This window comes from Balaenoptera physalus (assembly GCF_965194825.1).
Source record: "Balaenoptera physalus genome assembly, chromosome: 4".
Classification (NCBI taxonomy): domain Eukaryota; kingdom Metazoa; phylum Chordata; class Mammalia; order Artiodactyla; family Balaenopteridae; genus Balaenoptera; species Balaenoptera physalus.
The window spans coordinates 23,347,674-23,369,147 of NC_138891.1; the positions used below are offsets into that span (position 1 = coordinate 23,347,674).

General features: G+C 45.7%; 1 protein-coding gene across 1 annotated transcript in view; it reads left to right on the forward strand.

Moving 5' to 3' along the window:
• The window catches only part of CLSTN2 (calsyntenin 2), a 641,924-nt gene that overhangs the window by 579,264 nt on the left and 41,186 nt on the right, over positions 1-21,474 (forward strand). Inside the window, exon 9 of the mRNA XM_082461191.1 lies at positions 13,444-13,606. Coding sequence (XP_082317317.1) covers positions 13,444-13,606 — 163 coding nt within the window. The remainder of the gene's footprint in view (positions 1-13,443; positions 13,607-21,474) is intronic.

The window sequence follows — 21,474 nt, forward strand, 5'->3', positions numbered from 1 at the left end:
GCCTGGATAGACGCCAGGATGAATGAGCCACACTTCTCTATGTTAATGTGGAAGCCCATTTGTATTTTCTGATATCTACAGTCAGACCTAAGCTTGGAACCAGCAGGTGCTCTGCACCTTATCAGCACTCAGAAGTCCACGCTGAGTGACTACCCTGGGCTTGGAGCTGGTCAGAGCACCCCACCTTCTCTCCAAAGCCAGGGAAGGTTGGTGCTGGCAGGTTTTTGTGTTTCTTTGGGTGTTTTGGGGGGACAGGGGAAGTGGGGAGGGAGAACAGATGTTGCTGGATCTTAAACTGTTCCCAAAGCTTTGTATGAGACTAAAACCCAGGTGTGAAAATTCCACATGGCAAATCTCCCTAACAGACTGGTCTTAAGACCTTGGATGTGCTAATGGATTTAAAACCACAACTGTTCCCTAAAGATTTCCACAAATTCTTCCAAACTTAACGGCCTGACTTGTAGTTCAAACAAAGAACCCATTTTCTTTGCTGTGGAATTCCAAGCTGAGGCAACCTGTTCACATGCTTTCCCTGGAGGTCCCTGTGAAATGCAAATAGGCCTCTCTACAGAAATCTCTCTGCAAGGGGGAACAGGTGATCCACTTATGGCAGGGATGGATCTTTTCTGGAGCGGCCATGTGATGCTCACAGCCAAGGCCCACTGACAGTCTGTAATTATAATCAGGCACTCCAGAGGCCACCAGAGCAAGATCAGTGTGGGAAGCCCACACGGTGGAGCATCTGTGCTGGAGATTCAGCCTCTCCGTTTGGAAGGCACACTTGTCTCAGCTACTCTGCCAGAGAGCTGACAGATACACACCGGGCGGGCATGTGGTCGAAGGTGAGACAGGTTAGCCACGTGGCACCTGGTTTACGGACCCAATACCTGAGGAAATCTTGGTGAGATTTGAGATGTAGGACATGCTGGCTGACTTGTCCTGTGCTGTGTCTTTGGAGATAGAAACACTTAACCAATTCCATTCAAGATCAGCTCAATTTTCCAAAGGGGCAGAATTCCTTATTTGAATTATTCAGAGGAGTTTTATTCACCCACACTGAGATATATATCAACTAAACTATAATTATGTTTCTCTAAAGATATCCACTGAGATGCCTCCTTTCTTTTTTTTTTTTTTTTTTTTTTTTTTAAACTTTCAAGGAGAAGTCAGACTGTGTATTTCTGGACAACCAGCCTCAGTATTCTGACTGGCAGGATGAAAAATTAATTTTCTTCAAATACATTATTGAATAGTTAGCTGCGTCTCAGCAACCTGTTTAATCTACTGGGGTCCCCTTCAAAGAGCCTATGATTCATTCTCATCTTTGCCAAGGGATAACGTTCAAAGGCACCTGATTACAGGAAACAGGAGTTCTGGGCTCCAACCCTGCCACTAACAAGCTCTTTCACCTTGAACGAGTCCCTGATATTCTCTGGGCCCAAAGGCTGGTCGAAGGCTCCAGAGGACCCTCCCACCTGCTCTTCTGCAGCTCCTCCCAGACATCCATTCCTCCCTCTCTACCTGAAGACGGGCGCCTGAGGGCTCCCTAGGATGGGATCTGTCCTTGACACAGCATGAATCTTTGCCACCCACCTCTCCTTCTTTTCACATCTCTCCGTATAGTGCTCGCTGGGCTTCCAGGTCTTTTAAGTGCTCCCTTCACCTTGTTTTTAGAAAGGTCATTGGGCACTTGGTACCCAGGATTTGGTCCCTCTCATGGCTGAGAGGCTGTGTGCCCAGTAACAGAGGAAAAGGCCTTAGGGGAGAGCAGAGAGGGCTTTGCAGAACATGACAGCTGTTCACCTATCCATTCATGCTTTCACTCATGCGATCTACATTTACCAAGAACCTGGAGACAGACGTGGTCCTTGCCCTCGTGGATCTCAGAGTCAAGGACTGGCCTCACCAATAAGATAACCAGCAGCCACGTGTGACTGTCGAACCCTTGAAATGTGGCTAGTCTGAGCTGAGACGTGCTGTTAGTGTGACATGCACAATGGATGGCAAAGACTTCATAAGAAAAACGTAATGTACAAGATCTAAGTTTTAATATTGATTACATGTTGAAATGATAAATGAATGTATCAGATTAAATAGAGCATAGTATTAAAGTTAATTCACTGTAGCTACTAGAAAATGCCGGATTACATATGTGCCTTGAGTGTTGAGAGGGACTTGGGAGGGTGGAGGTGGGCGGGGATGGTGTGGGCTGGCACAGAATAGCCTGGGTGGCATGGTGGGGAGAGAGGCAGCACAAGAGGGCTGGGCACGTCCTGGACCACATGCGGGGAGGGCAGAGGGCTCATGCCAGGAACAATGGAAGTGGTTGGGGGTAATGAGGGGCAGGCAAACAGCAGCCGTAACCGCTGCTTTCCTTAAGCACTCACTATGTCAGGCGCTGTTCTAAGTGCTTTATGTGCGCTAAGTCATATAAATGCGGTACTCATGAGGTGGTTACTAGTGTCGTCATTTCCATTTTATAGATGAAGAAACTGAGTCACAGAGAGGGGCTGTGGCTTGCTTGTCCTGTCACATTTTGCCCTTCCATAGCCAGGAAGTGGTCAAATGAGAATTTGAACCCACGAGGCCTGATTCCGGAGCGTCAGCGTTGAACATGCTACAGCCCCTCTCTAGGGTCGGACTGAGGGGTGAGCACCTTGTGGGGAATGGGCACCTCCACAGGTTTGGGGCAGCACAGAGCCCAGCCTGAGGAGACAGGAAGGCTCCTGGGGGCAGGGAGTTTGGGGGAGAAGGGCAGAGACTGATGCTTCCATGACACCTGCTCTGCCAGATTCTCTGCCCACCCTGTCACGAGCTGTCCCCTCACCCTCTGTGCCCCAGCCACAGGGTCACCGCCTGCACTGTTCCCTCTGCCTTGAACATTCTTAGCCCCATTGGCCCCCTCACCTGCCTCCTTTCCTTCACCAACACTTCCGGTCTCCATAACTAGGTAAACCTCCCAATTATGGGCTCATATGGCACCTGGTACCTCCCCTTCATAGTACTTCTTTCAGATATAATGTTACATTTATTTATGTGAGCATTTTATTTTCTGCCTATTCCCTTAGGGAAGGAACTGTGTCTATTTTTCCTCACTTTTTATACTCAACACCTAGAATAATTCCTGACCCATAACTGCTATCAATAAATATCCACTGAATACATAATCAAATCTTCCTGCAACATGGGTGTTCTATCCATTGCACAAATAAAGAAACTGGCACTCAGCAAGTTTAAGAAACTTGCCCCAGGTCCAAGTCCAGGTAAGAGGGCAGAGGGGAAATTTCCTCCAAGCTGGCTCACTCCAAAACCACTGCCTCTCAGTGGGACTGTAATTATGTGCTGATGCCCCCAGGATGGGCATCAAAGCCAGAGGCTGCGGGGAGGCCTGAGCAATAGGCATGGACCCTTCCCTGGCCAGAGTCATACTGGGACTCACCCATATCTGACAACTTTCACCCTCCTTCCTTTACCCCACGAGGCTCCCACCTTCCAGAGCTCTCCATGTCTGCTGAACTTTTGCAATCCTTCCTCTTGGGCTGCCAACCTGGTGAGGTTGCCAGAATTCCAAGTGTTTGACACACATATGGCCTCATCCCAATGACCATGCTCCAGCTTCCTAAGCTGGACTCTTGTCACACTTTTCTTTCTTTTTTTTTTAAAAAAAACAGACATTTATTTTTCACAGTTCTAGAGGCTGGAAGTCCAAGATTAGGGTTGTCACCCTTTTCTAGAGGAACCAATTCCACTGTTTACTGTAATCATTCATTCATTCAGTAATTGTCAAATGGCCATCATTTCCCTTGTACCATACCTCGAGAAGCTCACAGTCTTTTGCGGGAGAGGGTTGCACCCACAGGATGAGATTCTAAACACCTCAACCCCATCCTAAAGTGACTCGAATTCAAACCCCTTTCTCGAGCCGAGCGATATGCTTGATCTTTGTGCAGTTGATTACGATCAGGGAAAGAGCACCAGAGGAGAAATAGTCTCTTTCCTAACTGTCTAATTGAAGACATGTGCTTCCCGGCCTGTTAAAATATTGAACTCACTCTGTACATGGTTGCTTACAACCTACAACAGGCAGGCCTTGCCTCCGAGGCTCAGATCGGAGGCCCAGGGCCCTGACAGATGTCGGCTGTTCAGGAAATTCAGGAGGAAAATGTCTGCAGATGAATTCCATGGCATGTCCAGGAAACAAAAACCAGGGAGGAGTGAAAAAGCTGGGCAGGCTTGAGAAGCTTTTTGTTTTGGGGGGCAAGGGAGTCCTAATGCTTAATGGGGTAAGCTGGGAGAAATGTGTGCAGAGGCAGGAAAGCTTCAGGGTCGGGGGGGGAGGGATGCGGGGGGGGGGGGGTGGGAGACGGTGGCATATGGTGGACAGTGGGAAACACTGATGGAAATCTTCCTGTTTTGTTCACTGTGGCATTCCCAGTGCCCAGAAGTGCCTGGGACATAGTGGGCGCTCAGTCAACCTGTGTTGAATGAACTGAATGAATCTCACACCATGTGCCTTCTGAGATTTTTTGTTCCAGGTGATGTTCATAGGTGCCCAACAGGAAAATAAAATAAATGAGGTCAGAAAATTCGGCAAACTGACTATTCTATCCGCCACATTAGCATATTAAGTTCTCTGAGGCAGAAGTTCTCAAACTTAGCCCATCTGAATCACCTGGAGGGCCTGTTGAAACACAAGCTGCCAGGCCCCACCTCCAGAGTTTCTGTTCAGTGGGTCTGGGGCAGGGCCTGAGAATTTGCATGTCTAGCAAGTTCCTCAACGTCTTAGCTCAGGCTGCTATAACAAAATACCACAGACCAGCAATTTAGAGAACAGACATTTATTTTCTCACAGTTCTGGAGTCTGGGAAGCCCAAGATCCAGGTTCCTGAAGGTCTGATTGCTGGTGAAGGCCCACTCCCTTGGTTGCAGATGGCTGCCTTCTCCCTGTCTCTCGTGACAGAGAGAAAAGGAGGGGGCTCTGGTCTTTCTTCCTCTTCTAATAAGTGCACTAATCCCACCATGGGGGCCCCACCCACATGACCTCATCAAAACCTAAGTATCTCCCAGAGACCTCACCTACAAACATCATCACATTGGGGGTTAGGCCTTCAACATATGCATTTTGAGGGGATACAAACATTCAGTTCATAGCAGTAGGTGATGCTGATGCTGCTGGTCCAGAGACCACACTCTGAGAACCACAGTTCTGAGTCACCGTGCGAAAAGAAATCTGTTTTACTGTGTTCAGTAAAACTTTTCCAAAATACTCTTGTCCCTGGAAGCCATTGTTCATGGTACATCTTGCAGGACAGTGTTTTAAAAAACCCAGTTGGGAAAGAAGCCTGAAAGGGTCTGCAGAGAACATTTTCCTGAGTGATGGCTAGTGAGGGGCCACATCTTCTCTCCCCATGGATGAGTGTAAATCCCGGGTGCTAGCAATTCTTGATTTACACTCTCCAAGCACAAATTACGAGGACAGTTTTTCAGGATGGTTTTGAGGATTTGCCTGAATGTTCCTCAACCAAGTTGCAAATGGGGGTGGTCTCTTTGACTCAGATTACCTTTCATGTTTCCTGCTCCCCTGTGCTCCACTGCCCTGAGTCAGCAGTTGCTTTTTTTTAAAATTTTTTTTATTTTAACATCTTTATTAGAGTATAATTGCCTTACAATGGTGTGTTAGCTTCTGCTTTATAACAACGTGAATCAGCTATACATATACATATATCCCCATATCTCTTCCCTCTTGTGTCTCCCTCCCTCCCACTCTCCCTATCCCACCCCTCTAGGTGGTCACAAAGCACCGAGCTGATCTCCCTGTGCTATGCGGCTGCTTTCCACTAGCTATCTATTTTACATTTGGTAGTGTATATACGTCCATGCCACTCTCTCACTTTGTCCCAGCTTACCCTTCCCCCTCCCTGTATCCTCAAGCCCATTCTCTAGTAGGTCTGTGTCTTTAGTCCCATCTTGCCCCTAGGTTCTTCACGACCTTTTTTTTTTTTTCAGATTCCATATATATGTGTCAGCATACAGTATTTGTTTTTCTCTTTCTGACTTACTTCACTCTGTATGACAGACTCTAGGTCTCTCCACCTCACTACAAATAATTCAATTTCGTTTCTTTTTATGGCTGAGTAATATTCCATTGTATATATGTGCCACATCTTCTTTATCCATTCATCTGTCAATTGCTTTTTGACAGGAGGCCCAGCGGGTGCTTTCTGAGCTGTCATAAACACCTACCGCTGAAAACCCACTGAACTTCTCCCTGCCAGTTCGGAAGTGCAGGCAACCTCCTGGGGAAATCTTAAATAGATTTACAAATAAGGGTGGCATCTTTGCTTTGGCATGTGGTTGATCTTGGCACTAACCAAGACCTCATCTTCCTAATGTTACAAAACAGTGGCCTGAGGCCAGATGGCCTTGCAAATCCTCAGTGAGAACCCAATTTGCATGGTTTCTGCCCTCCTGGTTCAATAGCTCTCCATTTCAGGAGCTCTCCAGTTCAGTTTTGACCTACCCTGCAGGAGCTTATGTAGCTTATGTTTCCACTGTCATCTGAATCTAACACTTGATAAGGCTGTTGCAATAAAGAAAAGCTTTCTAGAACACAAGGCACTAAAATAAAGTAACACTGCTTAGCGTGGCGTAAAAATTTCTCAGGATCCCAACCCCACTGCTCTCCACTAACCTCACCGCTGGCCTCACACATCTGACAGGGTGCTGGTTGGAATGTATCCTTCTATCATGCATAGAATTCATCTCTCTTAATTGCTTTATCAAATTTTTCATTTTGCTCTAATCTCATCTCTCTTCCAATTCACTAACTCTTTTGTCGGCTTTCTCGATTTTTTTTTGCTTGTTTCAACAACTATGTCTTTTATTTCTGACACTTCTCTTTGGTTCTTTTTCAAACCTGCCTTCCCCTATCCCCTTTCCAATTGCTCCATTTTCTCTGGTTCCTGGAATATGAATTTTGATGCTTTTTCTCACACACGCAAAGGATTGTTCCCTCTTTGTTTTATCAGTGTTTACTCTGAGCTCATCTCCGGCAGGAATTGTCCTGCTCATGCCCTAGGTTGTGGGCACATGTCTGTCCAGAGGTTTTGAGTATGTCTTTGATAAAGGCCTAAAGACTTCAAGGATGCATTTTTTTAAAAAATATCTATTTATTTATTTATTTTTATTTTTGGCTGCGTCGGGTCTTAGTTGTGGCATGCAGGATCTTTCGTTGTGGATCGAGGGCTCTTTGTTGTGGCACACGGGCTTCTCTATAGTTGTGGCGCGCAGGCTCCAGAGCACGTAGTCTCAATAGGTACGGTGCACAGGCTTAGTTGCCCCACGGCATGTGGGATCCTAATTCCCTGACCAGGGATCCAACCTGTATCCCTTGCATTGGAAGGAGGATTCTTAACCAATGGACACCAGGTAACTCCCAAGGATGTATTTTTAAAGTAGTGTCTGAGTTCCGGATTTCCACACCATGTGGGCTGTTTACACTTGGAGCCAATGCGCATGCTTAGAGTAGGCTTGGGGGTGTAACATCTCAGAGGAGACGCGTGTCAGAGAGGTTGGCTGGCTTCCTCCCAGCATCCTTAGGTTGATGTCAGTGGTTGTCCCAAGACCCAGGCTTCAAACAGTCCCAGGCTGTATGCAGACATGCCAACTAGAGTTTTCTTTGCACAGGGGACCTGAGACATTCCTCGTTCTCGTGGGCTTCGAAACCATGGCTGATAGCCTGAGCCTTTCTAATTCTCTTATTTTTGTTTTATTTTGTTATTGTTGTTGTTATAGTTTGTGCAGCATCTCAGTGTATTTGCAAAAGAAAAGAGTTTCCATGTTTGTTCAGGCTGAAAATATGCTCTAAGCATTGGGGATGCTTTATTTTAGCTCATTTCACACAGTAACCCTACGATGTAGATACTATTATTATCCTCACTGTACAGATGAAGGAGTTGAGGATTAGGAAGCTTTACGTATTTTCCCAAAGTCCAGAACATGATTCCCCAGAAATTCCTAAAGCAGGCGTGACATCCAACCCATGACCCCCAGACTCGACCTGCATGGACTCCCCACCCCCTCCTTGGCTGCCCTGCTCACCACACTCTGTGACTACCATCAGCCCCAGGGCAGCCCCTCACTCTGTCCGCCCCCCACTCATACCAAAGCTTTCCCACCCTTCCCCTGCTACATTTGGTCCTCTCCCCCTGCTGAAATGCTTTCCATCTTGTGACAGCCTGTCCCAGACACACTTTCTCAGCCTTTCCCCTCTCTAGTACGTATTATAAGTTCTGAGTAGGAGTGAGGGTGAAGAGGTGAGAGTTGACAAAAGAAACATCATCAGAATTTGGCAGTAACTTAGCTGGAGGGAGGGGCAGAGGGAGGAAGTTGAAAGCAATGCTTGGATGACAGATCGGATGGAGGAGCATTTGCTGAGGCAGGGAACACAGAATAGGGAGCAGGCAGGGCTGGAGCACGGGGCTGTAGAGCTCAATTTTGGACATGGTGAGTGTGAAGTGCCTGTGGAACATCTAGTGGGCCATTCAGGGGCAATCTGACATGTGAGTCCATTGCTCAGAAGATAAGTATCTGCTCAAGATCCTGATTTGGCAGTCTGCATGCAAAGCTGAGCCAGTGGTTGTGTATGGAATGGAAAGAAGAGAGGCCAAGCGGGGAAGCCCACCATGGGGTTGTGGTTCACTTAACTTCCAATAGAAACGCCTTGAGATTAGAAACCATGTCATTTCTTTCCCTGCATTTTCTAATAATTTTCTGCCTAAGACAGAACTGGTCCTCCTGCTTTATAGGGTTGCAGTGAGGATTAAATAGTACAAAGAAGAGGAAAAGCTGCTTTGACATTGAGAAGCATGTTCCAAGATTGATTGTTGCTATGACGACCATCCTCCTCCAGCCCCCAAACGCCCATAAGTCCTGTTGCCTAAAGAAGAAAAGCTGTTCAAGTCCTCTGGCCTCAGTTCCAAGCTATCCTTGCAGCCTCATCTCCCACTCCTCACCTTGCCCAAACCAACGTGACCCCTCCAAGCTCTGTGTCTGTGCTCCTTCCCTCCTCCCAGTGCAATCAGACACCCGCCCCCTCCACTGCATCACCCTTGTGCCTTGCACAAATCTGTGGACAAGAGTCACAACTGTTACAAGCCTTTCTGTCAATTCTGTGTCTGAACTGGAAGCTCCATGTGGGCAGGTGCCTTCTTTTCTTCAAAAAGCAAGATATGCAGTTAGTAAATGTCTATAGGACTGAGTGAATGAGTGAATCTCCATTTGCCCCAAACCTAGTAGCTTCTTTGCCAATTGAAAGGACAGATGAATGAGGGAGTAAAAGGTTTCTGCTCCATTTTTCTGGAATTTTTCCTTGCCATCTATTCCTAATGAAATCTTAACAGTTTTAGCCACCCTAAATGCCACCTTCTCCCAACCAGAAGTCTGGATCTCACAGTGCTTTGCACCTTGTCTGTAAGACTTATCTCAATTCCGATTGCATCTGAGTCTTCTGTGTATTTGATACCTAACCACAACCACCATGCCCTGCCCCAGATTGAAAATCTTGCAGGCAAAGCATGTATCTGATAAGTGCTGCATCCCAAGCAGCCCTTAGTACATTCCCTCGCACATTGGTTCATAGGTAAATGTATCTCACATTGAATAACTGCATTCAAAAATACCTGACTTCCTAGGAAAACCAACTCAGAACTTCCAGCGTGGCCCTTTCAAGGACATTTGGACCAGCTTGTGGGCAGCCTGATCTCCTCCCCTCTCATGGGAGGCTTCCCCAGTCTCCAACTCAACCCTGGAGTACCAGCCTGCTCCCAACTCAGACCTCCTTGGCATTGTCCCTGCTATCCACCCTTCCTCAGCATTTGTCCCTGGGCCTCGGTCTCTGATTCACTCCCCAGCTAAACAGCAGCTGCCACCAGCCACCCTGGGAACACACCTGCAGGTTTCCAGAGGGCAAAGTGTCTTTGGTCCAGCTGAGGGCTTGGGCATTGTCTCTGGGGACGACATTGGACGTGCCTGGTGCCGGCCGGGTTCCCCAGGGATTCATGCACAATCAGGAATAAAAGTTCCTCTCTCCCCCCAGGAAAGGTCAGTTTGCCTAATTTCCTCCTTTCATGGTGGAGCCATTGCCTTGACACAGTTATTTTTGCTGGCTCCTGGCTTGATCATTTTTCAGTTACAGTTTGTCCCTGCAGAGGGTTAATGCGGGTCTCTTTCTCATCATAGATCCACATTTATGAAACCCTAATTAGGCGTTTCCTTTAGCTGCCTTCATAGATTACTTGGTGCAAGAAGTCTGCAGGAGTAAGCCTAGTCCGACTGATAGCCTCTGTTTGGATGCCGAGTTAGGAGCTCACTGGGGAAGCTCTCAATCTTTACTACGTCTAGGTCAGCTCAGGCTGCTCCCCACTCCCAGAAGGCCCTACCTTCTGACCTTGGAAAATATAAATCTTGCCATCTTTTGTGACCCATATTAAAATAAGATAAAACGTATTCCCCTTCCAAATTGCCAGGATTTTCTATTTTTTTAAATACTCAGTGTGGTAAAGGTACAATGCACAAGCAGTCTCACACTGTGTGGCAGGAGCATAAATAAGCACAAACTATTGCAGGAAAAAATTGGATGATGTATGTTGAGAGCCTTCAAAAATACCTCCAACGTTTGATCCAGTAATTTCATTCCAGGAATCTCTTCCAAGGATATAATCAGAAATGCAGACAAATATTTATGCAAAAAGAAATTCATTGTGGTATCATTCATAATTGCTGGTACACAATGAATACCTGAGAATAAGGGAATAATGAAGTATAAAATATAGTATAGTATAATGTAGTGTATCCATATTATACAGCCATCTAAAAATGAAGATAGTAAAGGCATTTTAATGCTGATGTTAAGTGAGATAAGCAAACTTTCAAGTTGTATGTACAGTGTGTTCCAAATAGACCTTTCCCGACTGTTGTTTCATGGGATGCTTATAGGAATGCTATAAATAGAAAAGTTCCGTTTTCCGAAAAGGTTGAAAAATTGTTACAGGTGTATACGTTGAGGCTGCTGGGGACCTTGGATAGGCTAATGACATGGGAAATGAAAAAACAGAAACAAAAACCAAGGCTTGGTGTTCAGCATCACTGTTTTTAGGTGGGACATCACAAGGGCTGCTGTTCATGGAGCACATTTCAGAAAAGCTGGGGGATGTGGGGATGCCTAGGAGAAGATTGTAACGTTGACAGGGGTTGCTACTCCTGTTAAGCTACGGACTTATTTTGCTTCCTCCTTGGAATTTTTTTGTATTGTCCTGCAAAAATGCTGTAAGTGTTGTGAAAGAAAGCGGGCCAGAGGACCAGCCTCCATCCAGCTTCGGCAGACGCGGAGTGCTGTAGAGTCAGCCAGTGCGTGGATTCAACATGGCAGCCAGGCCCGAGAGGGAGGCCACTGGAAGAGTGGTGATGGTGGCCTGGGCAGGGGAGACCCCCAGTGCTGCCTGATTGGCTCTCGTGTTCTGCCTATATTTCAAAGGGCGTGAGGTGTGGACAGGGTCACGGCACTGCCATCTGTCCACTCTCCACCCTGGGACTGGTCAGAGGTTTCCTGATGCCTCAGAGACCATCCCCAGGATGTTCTGACTGGCCATCCATGATGGCAAACCCCAAGTCCAGCGTGCATTGGGTCTCCTTGGATTAGATGCTTCCTCATTCAGAACTCTCCTTAGTTCCCCACTCTTTTATCACCCCTAGACTGTGTCTTCAGATCTTCCTTCGTGCCACACTTACACCCCTAGGTCAGCCTCACCTGTGTCAGAGACCCACACCAAGATCCCTGCACCCAGCCCAGTGTCTGATCTCAGGCATCAAGCAGAAGGTGGGTGTAAATAGAATTAGGACCTCTAGTGAGATGTATCAGGTACTGAGCTGTACACTCAGTGAAGTGTAACAGGATTTTGGAGGCATCTGCCTGGACCCCTCCTGCTAAACTTCCAAGGGCCCCTAAAATATTCATCAGGCTTTATCAGGTTAATGGATTTCAAAAGGAGCAATTTTCTGAGACATGAGACAGAACCGTATAAAAAGAACATTAAGGGGAAAAAATCTTATTCCAGAATGAAAGGGAAAAGATCATTTAGCATCCTTTTTCATGTTATCTATTCATGAGAAACAGCACATTTAATCCAGAGCAGGGTGTAGGGAGGATTTTGATGTCCTCACTTGGGGTCACCTTCATGCAGAACCCATCTGTCTCCGCTGCCACAGACGGCAGGGGCAATGGAGGCAAGAGGACGCAGATGAGAGACACTTCCGAGGTGGACTCCACAGGGTACAGAGGGATTTGAGGGAGAGGGAGTGGGGAGGAGAGAGAGCCTAATGCGACTTCCAAGACACTTGCTTAGGGGATCGGAGGGAGGGGGCTCCCGTCCCCAGCCTTGTCACCTTTTATGCTTCCTATCTCTTTTCCCAAGACGTGCCATATTGGTTTCTATTTTGGATCATGCTGTGGGAGTTGAGTATTTGAGGTCAGGAATTGTGACTTTATCCTGGCCCCCAATGTCTCTGCCCACCCATTAAGGTTAGGTTTTCATTCCCAGGCCTAAGACCAGAAATCATAGGTGCAAAAGGTGTGAGGGGACATGAGTGCAAGAGTGCTGTGCACTGAGTCCAGCCAGGAGGACCCACTTGTTGTTCTTCTCTAGCTCCCCAGGGACTCTAAGGAAGGATAAAACTGAGTCCTCTCGGGAAGACTGTCTGTCTCAGAATTTGTTTTGCTTGGGGTGAAGGGAGGGTGAGACTACAACAACTTCTCAGACAAGCCTTAATATAGAGACAAAGGAATTGGGGGGGGGGGTTCCTATTCTTCTGAAACTCATTCTTCTTCCTCTTCCCATGGTCATTGCTTTCTCCTTGATCCTTTCTAACTCCTCATTTTTTCCTCTTCTATTTTCTTCTTTCTCTTTCCCTTCCTCTGCCCCTTCTCTATCTTCTTCTTCATTTCTACTTCCAATCTAGCATCTTTCTTTTTATAGCTCCATCCATCCCAGAGCTTAGAAAAACAATTTCAATTTTACTCTTTCTCTATTGAAGAACTAAGAAAAATTTCATAAAGAGCAAATTTAAGTAGACACCTCCACCTGTCCACCAAGAACTTGCCAGCCTAGAGAGCTGGTAATTATGTGACCAAGATAATCTTCCCATAGCCAAATATTCACCTGATGATTAGCTTCTCAGGTGTTCCTCTACTCCATAGTTTGTCCCATCACATTTGATTTGAGTTTCTACAACCTCAGTGCATATCAACCATTATGTTCATTGAGTTCTTCGCAATAAACATTGTTGATCTAAAGGTCTCTTCTCCCTCTTTCATAATTAGAATAACAGTCTGTTTGATGTTTCACTGCATATTCAATTTTAAGTGTTGCTTCTCTTTCTTTCCACTAGATTTGTGACAAAGAATGGCATTACTATGTCATCAATGTGGAGTTTCCTGTGGTTACCTTATACATGGATGGAGCAACGTATGAACCATATCTGGTGACCAACGATTGGCCCATTCATCCATCTCACATAGCCATGCAACTTACGGTCGGCGCTTGTTGGCAAGGTAACTCTAAGTCCAGACCTTCTTCCTGGCCCATCTGTGTACAGTCCATGAAAGGTACTGACAGAGAAAAGGGCAAAGCAAGTGGTATGAGAATCAGCCAGGAAAATTTTCTATCTCTTACTAATAAAACAGGACTTATAAAAATAAGGATGAATCCAGGCACTAAGCTTGTATAATAATAAAGCACTTGGCTTGAGACCATATTTTGATTTTAGGTCAACATGAGCAATTTTAGGTTGCCTCTGAGTTGCTAATGCCTTTTATTGTTCTGGAACCTTATCCGGTTTCAAACTGGGGCTGTGTAAGAAGAAGGCTGAATGTGTAATCTTATAACAAAATTGCCAGTTGGCTCTGCTGATTGCTACACAGGTCAGGAGCCAAGGATCTCTCTTTATTCCCAATCAAACTGCCCAAGACCCCAACCCTCTATTCTGGGAACTCACAAATATGTGGGACGGAGGGGGTGGATGGATTGTCCATAGTTTCAAGGCCATGAGAGGCCACTCTCAAGTTCTGCTAAGCTCTGAGCCCCTTCCCTGCTCCCCAGGGATGGAGGCTCCTTGTTGCCTTCTCGCTTGAAGGTCTCTGCTCCCTCCTCATTTCCTCTGCTGCTGCCTCTCCTCCAGTCCCTGCACCCAGGCTAATCTCCTCTTTGGAAGCAGGAAAACCAGCACTCTGAGCATGCAGGTAGCCTTTCTATTCCCCACTCAGATTTGTTGGCATCTTTGTTTTTGCTCCCTTAGCAGCTGGGGTGTTTTGAAGTACCAATGGGAGAGCAGAGGGGAAGTAAAATGCTCCCCAAATAAGCAGATTAGCACTTTGAGATGACTCGAACTCGTGTTGATGGATTCTTTGAAAGTTATTAAGATCTGTGACCTTGATCATTTGCCATGGGGGCTTAGGGGAAACGTGGGTTATGGTATAAGAGTAAGCCTTCAGAGGGCTGGCTCCCTCTAGGGGAGACATAGGCCCCTCTGCATTGGGACTAAGAGTGAGTTCTGGGCAGCCCCACGCAAGAGAAGATGACAAGAAAGGCAAATGGTGCAGCCCTGGGAGCACTAGAGACACAAAATCTGGGAAGGAAACAAAGCAGGAATGAGGCAACAGAAGAGAGTGTATTTTTTTTAATTGGAGTATAGTTGATTTACAATGTTGGGTTAGTTTCAGGTGTACAGCAAAGTGATTCAGAGATATATATGTATACATATATATATACTCTTTTACAGATTCTTTTCCCTTATAGGTTATTACAAACTACTGAGTATAGTTTCCTGTGCTATACAGTAGGTCCTTGTTGTTTATCTATTTTATATATAGTAGTGTGTATATGTTAATCCCAACCTCCTAATTTATCCCTCTCCCCACTTTCCCCTTTGGTAACCATAAGTCTGTTTTCTTTGTCTGTGAGTATATTTCTGTTTTGTATATAAGTTCATTTGTATCTTTCCTTTTTAGATTCCACGTATAAACGAATCATATGATATTTGTCTTTCTCTGTCTGGCTTACTTCACGTGTGATAATCTCTAAGTCCAGCCATGTTGCTGCAAATGACATTATTTCATTCTTTTTTATGCCTGAGTGAGAGAGTGTGTTTTTGAGCAGAAGTCACCTACTTGAAGTCTGATGTACATCACATGATAGTAGAAAGCTTCTCAAACATTTCAGTAGAACGTGATAGGAGCTTCCTCAGTATTGCAAAATTCCCCAGGATAACAGGAAAGGAAGACTGTGTCATCTGGCAAGAGTCCATGAAACTAATTAGTATAGCAAGGCACTGATTCAGAGGTTGCACAGGAATCATTAGTCACTGAACACAGCTGTGCTAGAGCGATGGCCCTCTTGTGTGGCTCAGTGCCCCAGCTGGGCACCACCAGTCAGCCCGTGGATATTTTGGAACATAGCTTGGATGCTGCCCATAAGATAAGGGGACCCCAGTCATGTCCTCACCATGAACCTTACCACTACTCTTCCCTAGAGGCCCTCAGGGACCACATCTGGATCCCTGTCACCCCAGCCTGCAATGGAAACCTGCTCCCAACTCTAACAAGGCCAGCTGAAACCACTTTTTCCCAGTTACATGCCAACTGGGTAGACCAGCCCCACCAAAATAAAGTGATTTTATAAAGAATTAAGATGATCTCTTTGGATCAGTTAGAATAGGCTAAGTTGTGCTGCAGTGACAATCAAGCCCCAGTTCTCAGTTACTTAAAATAATTCTCACTTCATATTCACTGCAGAAAAATGGGGGTTCCTCTCTGCTTTTCCCAAGCAGACAGAGCAGCCACAGTGCTGCACTCTGAGAAAGAAGAAAAAGAAAGCATGATGGATGGTGCACAACCCCTTAAAGCTTCTGCCTACAAGTGACACCAATCATTCTTACTCACACTTTATTGGCCAAAGCAAGTCATATGGCCACACCTAACTCCAATAAAGCCTGGAAGTGAAATCTACAATATATCTGGAAGAAAAACTGGAAATATTGTATGAACAACACTGATGAACACTATGGTCTGTCCACTTAGTCAGCGATATTCGTTTGACTGCCCTTCCCACATTAAAAACACAACCACCCTTCTCTAAATGAGACAGCCTCTAAGTCCCACCTGTTACTGGCTCCAAGCTCAATGTCCAGGTTCTCTGAGTGATTCCCGATGATCTTTTCATTGGGTTGAGATGCATAGGAGGCTCTATATCTGGCCCAGATGTGGCTCCACTCGATCTGGAGACCTACACACCAACAAGAAGAAGTATTTGCTACCACCACAGCCATCACCCCCTCCATATGCGCACACGCACACAAACACGCACACACACACACACACACTATACAACAGTGGAATGAAGCAGAATAACCAAAAAACATTTCCACTAAGTAAGAGGAATAGTTAGAGAAACACAGCAGTCTTCGGTCCACAGCAATTCTGAAATTCCTCCGGGCAGATGCTGTAAGGGCCCCTGCCCTAGGGTGAGATATGTTCTTTGTGATCCTTGACTCCATTCTCTGGGAGTTGATTCCTTCCTCCATATCCACCTAGGCCACATCTGAAGACGACACTGTCACTCCATAAATAGAAGCTCTAGTATTATACCTGATGACAATTTATTTAAAATCTATACCACAAAAATTCTTTTCAAACCAAAGTATACGTTCATTTTAAAAGAATGTGTGAGAGGGACTTCCCTGGTGGCAAAGTAGTTAAGAATGCACCCGCCAAAACAGGGGACACGGGTTCGAGCCCTAGTCCAGGAAGATCCCACATGCCGCGGAGCAACTAAGCCCGTGCGCCACAACTACTGAGCCTGGGTTCTAGAGCCCGTGTGCCACAACTACTGAAGCCCACATGCCTAGAGCCTGTGCTCCACGACAAGAGAAGTCACCGCAATGAGAAGCCTGCGCACCACAATGAAGAGTAGCCTTCGCTCGCCGCAACTAGAGAAAGCCCGCACGCAGCAATGAAGACCCAATGCAGCCAAAATAAATAAATAAATAAATAAATAAATAAATATTTTTAAAAATGTTTTAAAAGAATGTGGGAGAAAGAACGGTTACTAGGGTGTTTGAGTATTTCTGTCCTCTTCCCAGATAGATGCTAGGACCACTCTTCCTTGGAGTAAAGTGTGGCCATGTGACTTGCTTTGGCCAATTAAATGTGAGTGGAAGTGCCTTATGTCATTTCCTGGAGGAAACTTTAAGAGCCACTGTTGCAAGGAGGCCCTTTATGTACATGGATATTTACAGTCCTGTGAGAAAGCACTAGTGAGTCCCCACTTGTGGATAAAGAAACTGAGGGTCTGAGAGGTGAGGTAGCTTACCCAAGGTCACCCCATCAGATTTGCCCAACCTCAACTCTTCAAAGCCTGTTCTCCTTCCACTGTGGCTTGCTGCCACTGTTGCTGATTGGTCATCTTGTTGATGTGATTATGTGTTTGGGAAAATGCAGGAACTGATGTGTATTGATACAAATGCTATAAACCCTTTACCTTCTGAGATATCTGACAACTCTGGAATCAAAACGCCACAGAAACTCTGTATTCTCTTTGCTAATCTCTTGCTGTATACTTCTTCAACTGACCCTCTACAGAACAAGAAAAAAGAGTTTAGGCTTAGGAGTCATAAAAAAATCTGAGTTTGAGTCAAATTTCAGCCCTGCCACTTACTTGCTGTGTGGACCCAGCAGAATCCCTAACTTCCTTGAACTCCTACTTTCTCATCTATTTTTTTTTTTTTTAATCTAGAGTAATACCTACTCCTTATTACAAGGATTAGGTGATGGGTCCATGGAGTGTGCTTGGCATGTTTCAGTTGAATGAATGTGTAAATTTGAAAACATCTGCTGGTAGCCTCCTCCACCTCCTTCTCTGCTCCTTGCACCTAAACCCAATATGGCAGATTGTCTGCAAGACCTTAGTACACTCTGGCCTCTGTGATTCCATCTTCCCTGTGGCTCCCTGCATGCAATGACCTTCTCCCCTTCCCCAGGACTAATGCTCACACACAGACCCTGCCCTCCCAGGTCCATCTATAGGTGAGAAAAAAGGTCACTGAGGCTGGAGAAGAGTCAGTCAGAAGACAAGTGTTGGAAGATGGGGTTGATGGTATAGGAGAGAACCTGATCATCCAGGCTTCTGGGCATGGAGAAGATCTGAGTATCTTCTCTGAGGGGAATGATAATCTATTGGTGAATTTTCAGCATAGGAGAAAAATCCTTTAAAATCTTTAAAATTGGGCTTTATTGGATGAGAAAGAGTTCGCTAGGAAGATAAAGACGGCAACAGCACATAGCATGGCAGAGAAGCTTGACGTCAGCATGCCCAGGATGCCCTATCACTGTAACGTGCATGGACTGGAATGAGTTGAGAGGAGGCTGAGATAAGGAGTTGAGGCCAGACCATAGGACGCCATCTTGCCTTGTTAGGAACTTGGATTCTCATGAATATTTACATGCTCCCTGGAGCCATGTTTTTGTCTTGGAAGGAGACATCAAAAGGTCTTTCAATAGGACATGGCACTGTGAAATTGATGGCCTATAATGCAGCCTTTATCTCGGCATGTTTCTAAACCTTCCGAAGTCCACTTATATACACGCTATAAGCCCGCTGTGTGAACGAACTCCTTTGGGTCTGTAATCGTGGGGAGTTTTTCAAGTACTTTTGAGGTTGGCAAGGGAACTGGTTCCCATTTGTGAAATTTCCAGTCGGGGTTTAACAATGAGGATAGAAAATAATGTGCTAGCAGCTGCTTGCTCCCGGGAACTGGCTCCAGCACTGAGGCTGGGCGGTGTCCTGCAGCCCCAATTAGCCTACTGTGCCCTGTTCGTGAATTGGAAAGCCAAAGTAATTGGTGGAACTTTATTTTCATTGGTATTTTTTCCAGTAATTAAAAAAAAAAAAATTGAGACTTCATTTACACTTAAGAAATGTTGCCAGTACGGCCTAGAGCAGACAGCCTATTTTAATTCTTGAGAAGGGCTTTTGAAGTCAGGATGGACCTCGCCTTTCAAGAAAGTCCTCCTTCCTCTGTGTGGCCGCTGCATGCCACCTGACCATCACCTCTGTGCTCCGTGTCAGTGTTCTGGGGATGGAATCAGACCCTCTCTCCTGGCCAAGATCAGTCTGTACTGACTCAGAAACAGCTGCCTTTGGACAAATACCAGGTCCCTGTCACTCTCTGGGTCATGCCATTGGAGAAGATTGTTTAAAAGACTAATTAATTTGTCCTTTTCCTTAGAGTTCCTACTCATCCATTTTTTACAGCAAAAACTCAAGTTCTATCCATATATGGTAAAAACTGTATAATCACATCTGCTTTGTGCCTGGACCTCTACACTGGGCCCAACCAAACAGGGCCTGTAACTCAGCTGTCGTGGGGGTGAATCGGGAAGGCTGCTGATGTGCCAGACCACAGCCTTAGGGAGTCCCCGGGGTTTCAGAGAGATGTCTCAGCAGGTGACACCCCAGGGCACCTCTCCCCCAACACGACAACCAGAGCAACTCTGTTTTATCCATTTTGTATGATAATCAGGGCAAGAGTTCTGTTAATGAAATGGCTGAACATGTTTGAAGAAACATAGTTCTAGACATGCACCCCAGTAAGTACCACCCTGCCCTCTGCCTGAGCCTCATCTGCTCTTGGGGGAGCTCATCACAGACTTCTCTGCTTGTGGCTCTGTCCCCAGAGACCACCTCATCCCTGCCTCTGCTGGGACCTCTCCTCCAGTGCTCTGGACCTTGACCTTCCTAGAGTGTCTAGCTTTGCCCGTTCCTGATGGTGGCAACCCTCTGGTCTTGGATGAGGAGGGCTTTCTACCCTAGCTCCTGGTCTGGCTGAGTCCTACCCCCTACTTAACAAATAAAGCAGTGGGAGATAAAGAAGGGGATGGTTCTAAAAATTAGAACCTGTTAAGGGACAGATACAGAACTCCCATTGTGGCTTTGGGGAGGAGCCAAGGCAAAGAATAGGAATGGCCAAGAAAGGAATAAAAAAGCGGAAATAACCCTGAGGGTTGCAGTAATCAATAGCATCTGTTCCTCAGACAAAGAGGAATTAGAGCCACATGTGGACCTGAGATCTGCTGTACATTTTCAGGTCATTTTTTTTTTTTTTTTTTTGCCAGACACTAAAAGTAGCTCAGAGACTTGGAATACATGCCATCACTTAATAAGCTTGGTCTAATTTAATACAAATTCTCTTAATAAAGTCTGTGTTGAAATTATTCTGCATCCCTGGGGGTCTCTGCTGCTGGGAGAAAGAGGCACGTGCTAGCACAGTCTGCTTTACATTCAAGTGGCATTTCCCGAGGGGTTCATGAAGCTCCGTCCCACAGGTTCCTCAAGGAGGCCAAGGTCCAGTTTGGGAAACTGCATAAACCATCCCCACAGCACCACACTGAAGAGTCACAATGCACATTTGCTTATTCAAAGCTCTCAAAAGCCCGCCAAGAAACCAATCAGTTTGACATTACTTAACCTATGCTTCTCAATCGTATTCCACTATGGAACTCACTCTTTGTGGAATAGTGTTCTTGGGCACTGTTTGGGAAACATCTCATTGGAGTTATTAATGCAGATCTCCACCTGCTACTAGGGCATGAGTTTGCAGAAAGTAAGGACAATCTGCTGTCACAGATTCTCCTCCCCTTCTCTTTCCTCCTACTTCATGTCCTGGAGAAGGTCAATAATTAATGCTTATTGAATTATACCCCATTTTTGAGTTTGTTTTGACAAAGTCATATGGTTCATGGTCTGACACACAGGGATGACTAACAGGGTGTCTCTTTGCATTGCCTGTATTAAAAAATCAAGAAAAGATGATTCTAGGACCTGGAGTTCATTTGACATGAGGGTATATTGGTTTAAAGACAACACAGATGAAATCAGCTTTAAAATTCAGGCATTCATGTGTGGAAACACAGTATAACTGAGTTACAATTTTAACGCTGAATCTTATTCTGAAAGTTATATTAATTAGAAAATTTGACAAGGGTCTTAGAGTAAAAACAGTGTCATTTTAACCTCTCTGAGAGGCACACCAGAGTGGGGAGAAAAAAACAAGAGAAGGCCACTGAAGAAAGAGACAGAAAACTCACGTGACATCATCTCATTTCAGAGTCCCTTGGTTCTTGCTGTCACCAGAACTAGCGGCCAATTTTGAGTTCCTGCGCTGTGCTCAGCTCTGGCTTGTCTCCTGTTTAACAACCCTATGGTGTGGCTGTGATTATTATCCCCATTTTGCAGATGAGGAAACTAAGACTCAGAGAACATAAGGACCTTGGGAAAGGTCACCTAGAGCCTGGATTTGCACCCAGGTCTGTGCCACCCAGAGTCTTCACCCTTAATTATGCTGCTAAACCACCTCTGCTTCTAGGGA